This window comes from Staurois parvus, unplaced genomic scaffold (assembly GCF_062004578.1).
Source record: "Staurois parvus isolate SC_StPar_1 unplaced genomic scaffold, SC_StPar_1.0 ptg000503l, whole genome shotgun sequence".
NCBI classification, from domain to species: Eukaryota; Metazoa; Chordata; class Amphibia; order Anura; family Ranidae; genus Staurois; species Staurois parvus.
The window spans coordinates 562,080-577,929 of NW_028318299.1; the positions used below are offsets into that span (position 1 = coordinate 562,080).

General features: G+C 45.2%; 1 protein-coding gene across 1 annotated transcript; it reads right to left on the reverse strand.

Annotated features, from left to right (window-relative positions):
• LOC149451954 (uncharacterized) lies at nucleotides 1-10,663 on the reverse strand. The gene is made up of 4 exons (XM_089689889.1): nucleotides 10,291-10,663; nucleotides 9,088-9,214; nucleotides 7,124-7,197; nucleotides 1-1,484 (listed from the first exon to the last, which is right to left on the reverse strand). The coding sequence occupies exons 1-4, from the start codon at nucleotides 10,613-10,615 to the stop codon at nucleotides 1,120-1,122; spliced, it is 891 nt and encodes a 296-aa protein (XP_089546015.1). The 5' UTR covers nucleotides 10,616-10,663; the 3' UTR covers nucleotides 1-1,119.
• Between the last annotated feature and the right edge of the window lie 5,187 nt (nucleotides 10,664-15,850).

The window sequence follows — 15,850 nt, forward strand, 5'->3', positions numbered from 1 at the left end:
GATTCTCATCTGCTGTCCTGTACCGTTTTGTCCCGTTGTTATTGACCCGGCCTGCCTGACTACTCTTTTGTCTTTTCCACCAGTTCGCGCCATTGGCGGTGGCCATTACCGCAACTGAGGTGTCTCGGGGGCCGCGACCTGGTTCCTGGCTGCGTCATGTCCATCCCCACCATCAGGGGCCCTGGTGAAGGGCAGCCTGGGACTTAGACTCCGCGCCCTGAGGGACTTCGGTCTGTGGGTGGTGGTTGTCGTCAGCCAGTGCCTTACATTGTTAGTCCTGCCTGTCCGTTCCTCTGCTCCTGCCCTGACACTGAAACCTAGTAAACTGTTTTTTTTCCCAAGGGGCCCTGTCAGGTTGGCTGTATGGTTTCTAACAGCAGCCCTGCCGCCCTGCCAGCTAGAATAGATCCCCCCAGCAACAAAGGACCACCCGAAACAAAATATCCCCCAACAACAATTGACCACCAGAAGAAACAACAGTTCTCCTTGCAGCCAGCATCAATAGACCCTCTTGCACCCCTTGCTATTACATACATTCAGTGAGTCCTGCTGAAAAAGCCCTGAGGGTTAGCATTTTCTGAAGGAGGTCAGCATTAACCACCAGATATTTCTTTGACACAGGTTTCCTTTAAAAAGCTAGAAGGTGAATTTCAAAGCCTTAACTCCGACCAAAAACATCTTTGTTTTGGATGGTGTGGGCAAGGGTTAGAGCCTTTTTTGGGTTTTTATTGCCATCTGTGTCCTGTTGGCGAGATTTCTCTACATTGGGATTCAGGACTCTTTTTGTAGAGTGAAGAAGAACTTCTGGCTGGGTTTTTATGGTTGTCTGTGCCTTCCTGTCTCAGTGACAACGTCTCCCCATTTATTGGAAGGGACAGGAAGTCTCCCCAAAGGGGTCACAGGCAAAACAGTGAATCCTGGCAGCAAGTGACTCTTCTTCACTATGACCAAAATTAAAAAAAAAATGACTGGAGTTTGGCTATAAAAAATTTGCCATAATGTTCCTAAAAGAATAGATTGGTGGGACCAACTGGTGATGCATAGCAAAAATTGGCCAGATCCAATGGAAATCCTAATTTTGGAGAACCAGTCCAATGATCCCTACTCATCATCACAATGTTACTGAAGTACACAAAATTTCTTAAAAAACCAGTTAGTCTTCTCCTGGCTTGTGTCGTCCTTCATTAATTTTTCTGTTTCGCATTTGAGCTCTGCCTCGTGGATGTAGTTGAGCAGAAATTTCTTCCTCTCTTTCTGGTCTCTTTTCGGGTCTCTTGGTAGACCCAGGCAGAATGTGACATTTTCCAGAGCCTTTTGTATGATACTCAGGATGTCGGTGGTTCTTCCCAGAGTTTTCACATTGCTGTCCTCTGTGTAATTCTCAATGATGATCATTGTCTCCGCTCCCATTAGTTTGAATGTTTTCTCTACCTCCATGAAGTCTCCACAGGTTTTATTGGTGATAACAACAATGGGGACAACACCTGGAAAATACATTTCAAATTGAAATTGAGTCCCACACTGCAAACCAGAACAATGTTCATCCCATCAAATGATTTCACAGGCTAGCCAAGGAAATCATCAATTTATATTTTGTTGGTTATATCCTGCAAGTACCTTTTGAAAGCTTCAAATTTTCCTTTTCTTTGGAAGATCAGCAATCAAGTTATCAACTTCCCCCTAAGTTTTCTTCCCCTCCCACAGACAGACCATAGGTACAATGACCGCTTATAAGCAGGTGCTTACAAGGGGTGCTGCTATTAGACAGGAATTCTAGGCTGCCTAGGCAGGAAGGGGTTAACTCAGGTTCTACAGTTTTCCCAGGTTTTTATGGGCCCTGCCCTTCACCCTGTGCTGTTGATAAAAGGTGGGAAGGCTCTGCTCAGAGGGAATCCACTGTGGCTGCATGGGAAAAAGGATCAAGAGGCTTGCAGTTCCATATGTAACCAAGAGCAACCTGCAAGCACCCTCCAATGGATTCAACCAGTCTATGACTTTTCCAAACCATGGACTATTACCTAGAAGGGTATACCTGGGCAGCCTGAGACTAGTTAGTTAGGGTGAGGCTGTGGTTATACTTTGGACTGTAATGTTGAAGAGTGTCTTAGTAAGAGTTGTTATCCTTCAAATGCCTGGTCTGTAGTCACTACAAAGGGGTGCATGGTGGGTACAAAGAACAAGGCCTGCAACACACACACGGGGGGAAGAGGAAGACATGTGGTTGCTAAGGGCAGCCAGTGCAAAGGAATTACATGACAGCCAGACAGCAGGAGTACAGTACTGGCAGGGGTGATAGGAGCGCATTGCTGTTTCCCCTAATTGTCGGTGTCCCAATTAACCAGGACCAAATTCACGTGGTGTAGACCTCAGGGACCTAGCCGCAGATACAGGAGGAGTAAAAATCGTGCACTCAGAAAGGTTCACGTGGGTACAGGGCAGAACCCACAAGTTATCACTCGGAATAAGGTGATAGGAAGGCTGGATATGGTGGAACGGGGTATATGCTCAGTAGTGTCCCCTTCAAAATGTTGCATACAGTCCATACAGTTGTATGTATCATGGGACAGTGTGGATCACGCAGTAAAGCCTACATTAGGACACTGCTGCATCAGAGTGCCGCCTTAACGTTGAATCACCATGAACCTGGCTCTGCCTTGTCCTGGGCATTACTGAGCGTGTACACTGGAGGGGGGAGAGGAAAGGCCACTGGTGTACAGGCGAGGTGGCTCCACTCACACACTCTGTTTAGGCAACCAAGATTGGCCAGATGGACTGCGGGGGGAGGCAGAACTTAATAAAGTTCTCAGCTACACTGCTTACCCCTGGGATTGGAGATCTTCCTGGGAGCACAGAACAAAGATTTGAAGGTCCTTGCAGGTTGCATAGTTGTTAAGGCAGAATAAAGTCTCCAGTGTGTGTGTGTGTGTGTATTTATGTCTCTACCACCTCCCATATCTCTGTATATTGTGTTCAGTAAGATGTCCATTTAATAGTTTTTTTAAACTTCCCGCTAAAACCACCAATTGTGGAAGGGAGATCCACATCATTACCATTCTATCAGTAAATAACCCCCTACGCAGTTTAGGATTCAACTGATTGTTCAGCTTCACTGAGTGGCTGCTTGCCTTCTTAACCCCTTTGCGCCGGCCGCACACAAATGTGTGCGCCGAGCGGCCGCACATTTGCGTCCATGTAACTAAATACATATGTGCTGAGAGCGCGCGCCCTGCGCGCTCCCAGCACACATGTTTGGTACTCACGGAAAGGTCCCGGTCCGCTCTTTCGAACGGGACCTTTCCCGATCATGTGACCGCCGTGACGCGTCATCACGGCGGTCACATGAATCCTAAACCACGCCCCAACCGCCCCGCTTCCCGGCGTCTGAATCTCTTAAAGGGCCGGGAGGCGTCGGTGGGAAGGGGTTAATCTCCCTGAGACTGAAAAGTTTCCTCCCTAGGCTAGAATCACCATTGAGGTATTTGTATATCGCTGTCATATCTCCCCTTAAAGTGTTAGTAAACCCGGGACACTCAATCACTATATCCGCTCTCCCCGGACCCCGCATTCACTATATCCGCTATCCCCAGACCCCGCATTCACTATATTCGCTCTCCCCGGACCCCGCATTCACTATATCCATTCTCCCTGACCCCGCATTCACTATATCCGTTCTCCCAGCACCCTGCATTCACTATATTCGCTCTCCCCGGACCCTGCATTCACTATATCTGCTCTCCCCAGACCCTGCATTCACTATATCCGCTCTCCCCGGACCCCGCATTCACTATATCCGCTATCCCCAGACCCCGCATTCACTATATTCGCTCTCCCCGGACCCCGCATTCACTATATCCATTCTCCCTGACCCCGCATTCACTATATCCGTTCTCCCAGCACCCTGCATTCACTATATTCGCTCTCCCCGGACCCTGCATTCACTATATCTGCTCTCCCCAGACCCTGCATTCACTATATCCGCTCTCCCCGGACCCCGCATTCACTATATCCGCTCTCCCCGGACCCCGCATTCACTATATCTGCTCTCCCCGGACCCCACATTCACTATATCCGCTCTCCCCGGACCCTGCATTCACTATATCCGCTCTCCCTGGACCATGCATTCACTATATCTGTTCTCCCCGGACCCTGCATTCACTATATCTACTCTCCCTGGACCCTGCATTAACTATATCCGTTCTCCCCGGACCCTGCATTCACTATATTCGCTCTCTCCAGACCCCGCATTCACTATATCCGCTCTCCCCAGACCCCGCATTCACTATATCTGCTCTCCCCGGACCCCGCATTCACTATATCTGCTCTCCCCGGACCCCGCATTCACTATATCCGCTCTCTCCAGACCCCACATTCACTATATCTGGTCTCCCCGGACCCCGCATTCACTATATCTGCTCTCCCCGGGCCCCGCATTCACTATATCTGCTCTCCCCAGACCCCGCATTCACTATATCTGCTCTCCCCGGACCCCGCATTCACTATATCCGCTCTCTCCAGACCCCACATTCACTATATCTGGTCTCCCCGGACCCTGCATTCACTATATCTGCTCTCCCCGGGCCCCGCATTCACTATATCTGCTCTCCCCAGACCCCACATTCACTATATCTGCTCTCCCCGGACCCCGCATTCATTATATCCGCTCTCTCCGGACCCCGCATTCACTATATCCGCTCTCCCCGGACCCCGCATTCACTATATCCGCTCTCCCCGGACCCTGCATTCACTATATCCGCTCTCCCCAGACCCCGCATTCACTATATCCGCTCTCCCCGGTCCCTGTATTCACTATATCTGCTCTCCCCGGACCCTGTATTCACTATATCCGCTCTCCCCGGACCCCGCATTCACTATATCCGCTCTCCCCGGACCCCGCATTCACTATATCCGGTCTCCCCGGACCCCGCATTCACTATATCCGCTCTCCCACAGTACACACAACATGGAAATTGTACGCCCCTTGAGGGTTAGGGACTGATGTGATTGTACAATATATATGTGTAAAGTGCTGCGTAAATTGACGGCGCTATATAAGTACCTGTAATAAATAATGGAAGTGAATGTTCTACTTTTTTTTTCTGCACCGGAACGCACTGGAACTGCAAGCACTATGACATTGACATCCATATAACCTACTTTCTGTGCCTCTTTGGATGCAGAAAAAAAGAAACTAAAACACATGGAGTGTGAACTGGCCCCAAGGGGCCACACATCAATGCTTGCAGTTCCTGTGCATTCTGGCTGCAGAGAAAAAAGTAGAACAGGCAGCATTTTTCTTGCACAGAAATGTACTGGAATGCAGTAAAATGCATACAAAATGCACCGGAATGCAGCAAAACACACCAAAAATGCACCGGAACGCACATGTCCCTATTTAAATTTAAGAAAAAAGAAAATTAAATTTAAAATTTTTTTATTACATTTCCACATTTATAAAATCATAGGGCGGCATTCAGTGCACTGAATATTACTGCAGCTGCAGCATTTCATTTCTGGTCTCATGCTGGCAGTCCATTAACTAGTTGCCGACCGCAGATAGCCGAATGACGGCTTCACTGCGGCTGGCCAGTTCTGGGTGGACGTCATATGACGTCCCCCCAGAATGCGCTCTCCTGCGCAGCCCAGGGGGCGCGCACCCGGCGATCTCCGTGATTGCTGTGTCCTACTGACACAGCTGATCACGAGATGTGGTAAAAGGCCGATCATACCGGCCTTTTACCACGTGATCAGCGGTGTCCAATGACACGCTGATCAGAGGGAAATGCAAGTGCCGGTTCTCGGCTGCACTTTCCTCACGCTGTCAGATCGTGAGGAAAGTACTGCCGAGAACCGGCAGTTGTCAGAGCGAGGATCGGCACCGATCATCAGGGCCACTGATGATCAGTGCCCTGATGATCGGTGCCCAGCAGTGCCACCCACAAGTTCCGCCCACCTGTGCCCAGCAGTGCGCCCACTAGCTCCGCCCACCTGTGCCCAGCAGTGCCACCCACCTGTGCCCACCCACCTGTGCCCACCAGTGCCACCCACCTGTGCCCACCCACCAGTGCTGCCCACCAGTGCCACCCACCAGTGCAGCCCAGCAGTGCTGCCAGTCAGTGCCACCAGTCAGTGCCCAGCGGTTGTGCCAGTCAGTGCCGCCAGTCAGTGCCCAGCAGTGATGCCAGTCAGTGCCATCTATCGGTACCCATCATCAGTGTCACCTATCAGTGCCACCTATCAGTGCTGCATATTAGTGCCGCCTATCCGTGACACCTCATTAGTGCTGCCTATCAGTGCCGCCTATCCGTGCCACCTCATTAGTACTGCCTATCAGTGCCCTTTAGTGCTGCCTATCAGTGCCCATCAGTGCCGCCTATCAGTGCCCATCAGTGCTGCCTCATCAACGTACATTAGTGAAGGAGAAAAAATTCCTGTTTGAAAAATTTTATAATAGAAACAAAGAAACATTTTTTTTTTTTTCAAATTTTTTGCATTCTTTTTATTTATAGCGCAAAAAGTGAAGCTCCCAGCGGCGATTAAATACCACCAAAAGAAAGCTCTATTTGTGAGAAAAAAATGATCAAAATTTCATATGGGTACAATGTTGCATGACCGCGCAATTGTCAATCAAAGTGCGGCAGCGCTGAAAGCTGAAAACTGGCCTGGTAAGGAAGGGGGTATAAGTGCCTGGTAGGCAAGGGGTTAATTTGGAATTTTATGGCTTATATATAAACATTCATTGGATGGATGTCCAGCACATTTGCGCAGGCTGCATGAATATTGGCTATAAATTCTCAGAGTAATCCCTATGGTCGCTGTCCCTATCTAGTGGCCACCATGCGGCATATATTTTCTCATTGAGGTATTTCAGAAAGTGATACTGAATTCTGGCCACTAGATAGCGCTGAAGATCATAGGAATTCATCTATTAAAATAATGATGGCCGGAATTTGCACAGCGCCCACAAACGTGAGGGACATTCGTTGAACAAATGTATAATTGGATGCATTCGTGTGATGCAGAAAACAAGGAAAATAAATACTGAATGATAATGCACCACAATGGACTGAAAAAGTCTTAAAGGACCCTTAGGATTTTCACTTACATTAATTAAGAGGCTATTTACCTGTCATCTTGTCACAGTTCAGAAGAAAAGCTTTCACGTCCTCCTGTTCATGTGGTGAAAGTTTGTATTTAGCGCTAATTAAAAAAAAAGAAAAAAAAATCAAAAAGAAAAAAGAAAAAACAGAAAATATAACACTGGCTCTACAGAGGTGACATGGTTGGAACCTTTCATTGCGAGTTTCATTTTTTTGGCTACTGAGCGTGTTCATACTTTAACCCCTCGCCCTCCAGAGGATTTACCCCCCCTTCTTAACCAGGCCATTTTTTGTGACACGTCAAGCAACGCTGCACCCAAATGAAATGTACGTCCTTTTTTCTTTCTTTCGGTGGTATTGGATCATCTCTGTGGTTAGCACTTCCGCCTGACAGTACTCGGGTCGTTGGTTCAAATCCCAACCATGGCACCACCTGCGTGGAGTTTGCATGTTCTCCCTGTGCCTGCGTGGGTTTCCTCTGGGTACTCCGGTTTCCTCCTACACTCCAAAGACATGCTGGTAGGTGAATTGGCTCCTGTCTAAATTGGCCCTAGTATGTGTATGAATGTGAGTTACAGAAAGAACAAATTGGCACTGGGAGGGGACCACACATGTAAAAATCAAAATTAGGTTAATGACAAAATGCAGATAAGGAAGAGCAAATAAAAGTATATAGAAAAATACAATGATAAAAAAATGTATAGTGATAAGGCGAAAAAGGGACAAACAAGACATAAAAGTCAATAGTCCAGGGGTCCTAGGTAGAGGATGATGGGCGAAGGCAGCTCCTCATAGAGCGAAGCAGTACTATGCAGAAGATAAATCGGACAGAAGGGGGCGCCAATCTCAGTGTAGAGGCCTAATAATTTATTGGTAACAGATGGTGTAAAAACTATTCACAAACATAAGAAGTAATGAGGCATGGTCTAGTGACCTCAGTGGTCTGAAGAAGAAGCAAGTGCTTCGAAACGCGTCACCTAGCCTTGTTCCTGCGTTGCCATTGGTCGCCCGCTGGGGTCCTGACTTCCTCGCAGTCCACACTGGTTTTGGCACCATTTTCAGAACTCTCTGCACTGCTGAAGGTTGCATCTCTGCTCATCCTGTATGAGGAGGACCAATTTACACATCGCTGGCAGACTGACGGCTTACCAAAGGAATTCTTTTACCACGCCTCATTACTTCTTACCTTTGTGAGTAGTTTTTACATCGTTTGTTACCAATAAATTATTAACCCTCTATACTGAGATTGGCGCCCCCTTCTGTCCGATGAATGTGAGTTAGGGACCTTAGATTGTACGCCCCTTGAGGGTTAGGGACTATTCTGACTCAGACTATGAGGCCATAAACCTTATCTCCAGCGATGTATACAGCTATACCACGTGGTGTTGAATTCATCCCTTGCATCGGGTCGGACAGTTTAACTCAATGAATAAACTCACATGTTGAGGAAGTCAGATGAGGAAACCCATTCAAAGGTTCCATTTAATGGCGAATATTCATAGGTAGAAAAACGTTAAGGCTCTGGCCTCATGGAAGATGCATTCAGGAAGACAGGATACAGTGGAATGATTACAGAGAGAGGCAGGGGGGAGGAGTATACGGTGAGAGAAAGAGCTCGGCTTAGACAGATGGAGACAGCTTAAAGGCACAGAGCAATAATAAACAAGTGATGATCACAGAGAAATAATAATGAATCAAATAGTGTAACACAACAGGGACTGATGTGAATGTACAATATATATATGTAAAGTGCTGCGTATATTGACGGCGCTAAGTACCTGAAATTAAAAATAAATAAACGTGGACGTATGTTCAGTCAGGACAGATGCAATGACAATCTAACAGAAACCAAATCAGTTTTATTAGGCGTAAGGATCTAGATGTTATGACCACAGCTCGCTAACCTAAGGGGTCCTCTAAGGGCCAACATTCATTCTGTCTTCTACATTCTGTTCTATTTTGGCTAAACGGCCCCAATAACGCGTCTCACCTGTGAACAAATATTGGAACAAGGAAGTCAGTGGTAATGTTGTCCGGTTCATACTCTATCAGGGCCGACATCGCTTCCTTATAGTTCTCTTTCCACTCCACAGGCTGATCCAAAGGATAAAAATTTCCTGGAAAGAAAAGAAGGGAACAAGAACTTGCAATCAGTTGACCCACTTCAACAAAGTTACTGGAGAATGTGGCGTACGCGGTATCAGACCACTGCCCTTTAGACCAACTCGTGACAGGACATTGTTTGCGGAAGTGACGTAGGCCAAGAAGACGGCAGACCGGAAGTGCGTCAACGCGTTTCGCCCCACCCACAGGGCGTTTTCAAGACCCTAGTATTACAGTATTACACTATGTAGCCTTTCTTTCCTTGCACACTATTGAGGATTCCATGGAGAAGTAGAGTGGAGTCGATTGCTGTATCTAAGCAGGGTGAAGGCGATTTGAGTTCCTCCTGAGGGGCTATAGGATCCCTTATATCCTATGAGGCTAATTACTCACCTCCATCTGGTGAGTGCGGTCAATATTATTTTTCACGTGGTGATTAGGTGGAAGCACATTTTGGAACATTGTTTTGAAAATCCTTTTGGGAAAATAAGGACTTATGTTTGAAATATTATATATATATTTTTGCACGGACATTTATTTATTTGTGATTATTTTTATTTATTTAATTTTTGCGCTGTTTTTTGTGTTATTCATTATTGGTGGTTTTCACTGGTGCACAGCTGCATAATTGTATACTTTCTTTGATTGGCGCTGGGATTTTTTTAGTTCATATTGGTTTATTAATTTATTTTGGGTTGTTCTTTGGTGGTGGGTTATGGTGACAGCAAGAAATTTACAGCTCCATTAAAAAAAAAAAATGTTCACTATTTTGGGCCAGTTTTCCCTTTATGATATAAAAAAAATTCAGGAGATATCTGTTACCATTTACCAGCAAAAGAAAGTTCAATTTGTCCTGAAAAACAAAAATGCGCTATAATCCACCTGAATGTACAAAGTCGTTGCGATGATATGGAGGGTTTTCCTAACACGTGTCAAAGCTGCAAAGTGGTGTTTAGGCAATAATGTGTGTTTTACCCTCCGTCACTAAGGGGTTAACCCTCTAACTGCACAGGGAATAGGCCTTCTAGTAGTTAATCAGAATAATTACATTTGTATTACTGGAAGTATTAGAATGCTCACTGTTACTCACCGAGTTGGGCGTAGACCTCGGCTCGTTCAAAGCTGGTCATCTTACTGCAGCCTCGGTTGTCCACGATGGTGATATTGGGGGTAAGCTCATAGGATTTTCTTATGAGTGTCATGCTGCCTCCATCTTCGCTCTGTCCAGCATGAGCATACATTTTAAATGGTCCTCCATCATTCAGGACATATTTACAGGAGTTTATGAAGGAGGATTTGCCATGACCAGAGTAGCCAAACAGCTGTATGAGGACCCGCTCATAGCCCTGATTGCCCAGATCTCCATCACCCAGGCTGAAGGTCTCAATCATACTTCTCAGCTCCTTATAGTCCATTTCTCAGTATTTATAGCCCTCGGCGCTTCGTTTTTGCTCTCTTACAAAGATAACCTTTTCTGGCGTACTTTCGGGTTTCACTTGTTTGAAGAAGTATGTTGTAATGTTTTGCACAACTATGGCTGAGTTAAAGGGAAACAGTCATCATTTTGAAACTATTGTTTTTCTAATGTTTGCAGTTGTGCCCCATTTGCCTTTTTGCAGGGATACTGTGTTACGCGGGATGAATTCAGAAACGCAATAACCCCTCATGCACACTGGGGGGACGTTTTGCTAATTCTGGTAACGTTAGCTGTGTAAACTCACGTTAAAAATGGGCGTTTTTTAGCTTTTTTGCATTAGCGTTTAGCTGCGTTTTTCAGCATTTAGCTTTGTTTTTTCGTGTTTGTGTTTTTTAGCGTTTTTTTTTTTGGGGGGGGGGGGGGGTAAAAAACGTTCAAAAATGCTGGTTTGTGACGTTTTGCTGCATTTTTCAGCTTTAGAGCATTTTTACAGCTGAAAAACTCCTCTAGAAACCCACTAGTTTTGGGGTTTTTTTTCAGCCAAAAAACATTGATTCCAGTCTGTGTGTACAGACACATAGGATAACATGCTGGAGAGTTTACTGGCTGCAGAAAAAAACATCAAACGCCAAAAACAGTTGCTGTAAAAACGTCTTGTGTGCATGAGGACTAATCATTGCTTTTACATGCAGAAGTGTTAATAAATCTAAATTATGATTCGGCACTTATATTGATGGCAAGCTTGCAAAATATTTGGTTTTTATGATTAGTCATAATTAATATTAATATGTGTGAAAGGTCTTTTGACAAATGGTAGTATTACAATTCTTCAATTATAGCTGAGACCAAAAGATATACAAGTTAAGCTGAGACAGCTAAACCAGCTGAAGGCTGAGTATACTATATTTAGGCTGGTAGTTATGTCAAGGTTATTAGGAGGACTCATTACATTATGTATTTCAATAGTATCTGTGTGTATTTAGTATACGTCTCTAACACTGATACATATATAGTTTAGTGATTCTACATTGATATGTTCTTAAGCTATACTATTCTTTAAATATATAGCTGAGGGTTCATCAGCATACATATGTTCCTGTCCATCAAACATCATATGTATAGCATCCCTTCCTTATATGAAATGGCTTTGCTAAGCAGTAATAATTTCCATAGAAGGTATTAAGATCACTAACTATGACGTAAATTTGCCTCATAAAAGGCCATGAGACAAGGACAAGTGGGATTCACACTCACGCTCACACACTAATATTGACACTTTGACATACACGTACACACACGTATGAGAAGCAGGAACAGGTGCTTACTGAAGACCAGATCATCATTTCCGGCTGTTTCTTCACAAAGTCTAGAAGGACAGCATGAAGGACATGTTCGCACATGGCCGGACTTCTAAGTCAAATAATGGTGACTTATCTGTAAACATTTGCTTGTTATTTTTACAGTAGTTTTATCTACCTGGAACTGTTCATAATACGCTTTACATTGTTATTTTACACCATTGTGTGATAGAATAAAATCACACTTCATTTTTTATTTCAATGGCTCTTTCATTCATAATCGCCTCAAGACACTAGAAGAAGTATTATATGTGTCTAAAAATCCAACAAGAAGTTTTCTATTCATGACATAATAATTCATTGTTCAATTTGCACAACATTGGCATTATTATTATTATTATACAGGATTTATGGCGCTAACAGTTTGCTCAGCGCCTTACAATATAACGGGAGACAGGGGCGGACTGACCATTTGGAAACTTGGGCACTGCCCAAGGGCCTGGGGGTCAGTAGGGGGCCCCATCAGTTGTCAGTCTGCCCCTGACGGGAGACAATACAGCCACAATACAGTTCAATACAAGAGGGATAGGAGGGCCCTGGTCCTGGGAGCTTACAATCTAAGAGATTTAAACCAATGGAGGTCATACATGAAACCAGTAAGATTTCAAGCCCCCCCCCCGGTCTCATCAAAGTTGATTTTGAAATTGTGCGACTTACAGTGAAGTCGCACGATTTCAAGATCAGGTGACCTGCCGATTTTAGTTGCGATTTGCAAGACTTCTGACACACGTCTATGCAAAGCGCAACAAAAGTAATGCATGGACAACTTTAAAAAACGGTGCAGCTCCAACCAAGTCAGAACCGCACCAATGTGACCGCTCTAATAGCGGACAATAGGGTGCGACTTGGCACACAATTTGCAAGTCGCATGTCATGCAAATCACACCCGATGTGACCGGGGGTGTAATTGTTTTTCTTCTAACAAAAGTAGTCTATAGATAGGACTTCCACAGTACCACATCTGTACATTTCAAACCAACCCAAAATAGAGGAACATAACTGTTACTCTACCATGTCAGATTTTTGAGGAAGAGGCGACTGCCAAATGCAGGGGCGGACTGACCATTTGGAAACTCGGGCACTGCCCAAGGGCCCGGGGTCAGTAGGGGGCCCAATGAGATGCCCCTGGTACCTTTTTCATAGGCTTTTTTGAGTTTGGGAAAGGACACAGGGGCCCCATGATCCCCTATTGCCCGGTGGCCCCATGAGTTGTCAGTCCGCCCCTGGCCAAACGTGTCGTAAAACATGTCATTCATTCACAATGTTTCTTAACAAGATATAAGTGAAATCTGCAAGGATCCAAAACATACACAACTTGCTTAATTAACCCCTCGCCCTTTTAAGGATTTCCCCCCCTTCCTGACCAGGACAATTTTTGCGTTACGGCGCTGCATTACTTTAACTAACAATTGCGCGGTCATGCAATGCTGCACCCAAATTAAATTTACACCTTTTTTTCCACAATCTGAGCTTGCTTTCGGTGGTATTTGATCACCTGTGCGGTTTTTTATTTTTTGCGCTTTAAAAAAAAGACCAACAATTTTGAGAAAAAAAACAATATTTTGGACTTTTTGCTTTTAAACATGTGCAGTAAAAAATTTTTTACAAATCTAATTTTATCATAAATTTAGGCCAAAATGTATTCTGCTCCATGTCATTGCTGAAACAAATCCAAATACGTGTGAATTAATTGGTTTACTTGAAAGTTATAATGTTTAGATATGGTGGCATATATACTGGGATTTTTTTTTTAATTTTTACTAGTAATGATGGCGATCAGCGATTTACAGCAGGACTGCGGAGGACATTCTGACACTGGAGGGGAACTGAATTGGTGTCACTGACATCCCCAGTGACACCAATACAGTGTTCAGTGCTAAAAAAAAAGCACTGACGCTGTACTAATGGCACTGGGCAGGAAGGGGTTGACATGAGGGGTGATCAAAAGGTTAACTGTGTGCGGGGAGCGTTTACAAATGGCGGTATGTATACTGGCATTTTTTTTTTATACTAGTAATGGCGGCAATCAGCGACTTATTGCTGGACTGTGGCAGGCATTCTGACACGGGGGGAATTAACTGCCACTGACATCCCCAGTGACACCAATACAGTGATCAGTGCTAATAAAAACACTGACACTGGGCAGGAAGGGGTTAACATCTGGGCTGATCAAAGGGTTAACTGTGTGCTGTTTTAATAGAGAGGCATGCTGTGCAGAGAGATACAAAGCAGCATGTCCTTGCTGGCAGGGGAGAGATCTGTGTTGTTTACACACAGGTCTCTTCTCTGTCAGTTTTGCCAACAATCACCGAGTGCCACCCGGGACTCCGTGATTGGCATCCCCAACTGCCAAAATTGGCGCGGGTAGGGTAGCATGCATGCACGCTCCCTACGCAGAAATGCAGATCACGTATATATACATGATTTTGTGCTGTCGTTCCGCCCTGTAGCAGTATATAGGGCAGATGGCAAGGGGTTAATAGTGCCCATGTGGTCAGTTGTCAGAGATCGGGATGTGTACCTGGTTGCCTAGCAGACCAGTAAGCTGACAAACTGCAGGTGGTGGCAAGCTGCCCAATATCATGTGTCTGGCTTTTGAGGGTGTGTGTGGCAGTGGGAAAGATGAAATTACACCAGGATTCCAGATTGCAGGATAGTTTGGAGAATCTTAGAAGGGTGCAGGAATGACCTAGTTGCTTCACAACCCATTCGGTATAAGTATAAAAACATTAGTCTTCAGCATTTGCCCAGGAACAACAATTTATCACGGTATTTTTTGCAATATGATAATCTTCTATGATTACCAGCTCCATCTAATAGCCATAATGAATGCAATATTTTTCTAAAATACCTCAAATAAAAAAGTACCTCATTATGGCAGCTAGATGGAGCTGATGATCATAGGAGATAATCATATGACAAACAGTATGGTGATAATTCGTTGTGACATTCACACAGTACATTTTATACACATATATACCCCTTACAGTGCACCAGATCATATAGAGATACACTATATTTCCAAAAAGTATTGTCCCCACCCTCCAAATCATTGGATTCAGGTGTTCCAATCACCTCCATGGCCATAGGAGGCCCCTAGCCTCACGCCCCTAGGCATGCAGACTGCTTCTATAAACATTGGTGAAAGAATGGGTCGCTCTCAGGAGCTCAGTGACTCCAAGCGTGGTCCCGTGATAGGTGGCCACCTGGGCAATAAGTCCATCCGTGACATTTCCTGGCTACTAAATATTCCACACTCAACTGTTAGTGGGATTATAACAAAGTGGAAGCAACTAGGAACAACAGCCACTCAGCCACCAAGTGGTAGGACAGGTCACATGACAGGGCAGAGTCAGCACATGCTGAAGCGCACAGTGCGCAGAAGTCGCCAACTGTCTGCAGAGTCAATAGCTAAAGACCTCCAAACTTGGTGTGGCCTTCAGATGAGCCCAACAACAGTGCGTAGAGAGCTTCATGGAATGGGTTTTTATGGCCAAGCAGCTGCTTCCAAGCCTTCCATCACCAAGTGCAATGCAAAGCGTCAGATGCCATGGTGTAAAGCACGCCGCCACTGGACTCTAGAGCAGTGGAGACGTGTTCTCTGGAGTGACCACTCTTCTGTGTCTGGCAATCTGATGGACGTGTCTGGGTTTGGCAGTTGCCAGGAGAACGGTACTTGCCTGACTGCAATGTGTCAAGTGTAAAGTTTGATGGAGGGGGGATTATGGTGTGGGGTTATTTTTTTAAGGGTTGGATTTGGCCCCTTAGTTCCAGTAAAGGGAACTCAAGACATTTTGGACAATTTCATCAGTGCCTAATCTCACAAATGCGCTTCTGGAAGAAGGGTCAAACATTGCCATAGACCTTGTGGGCGG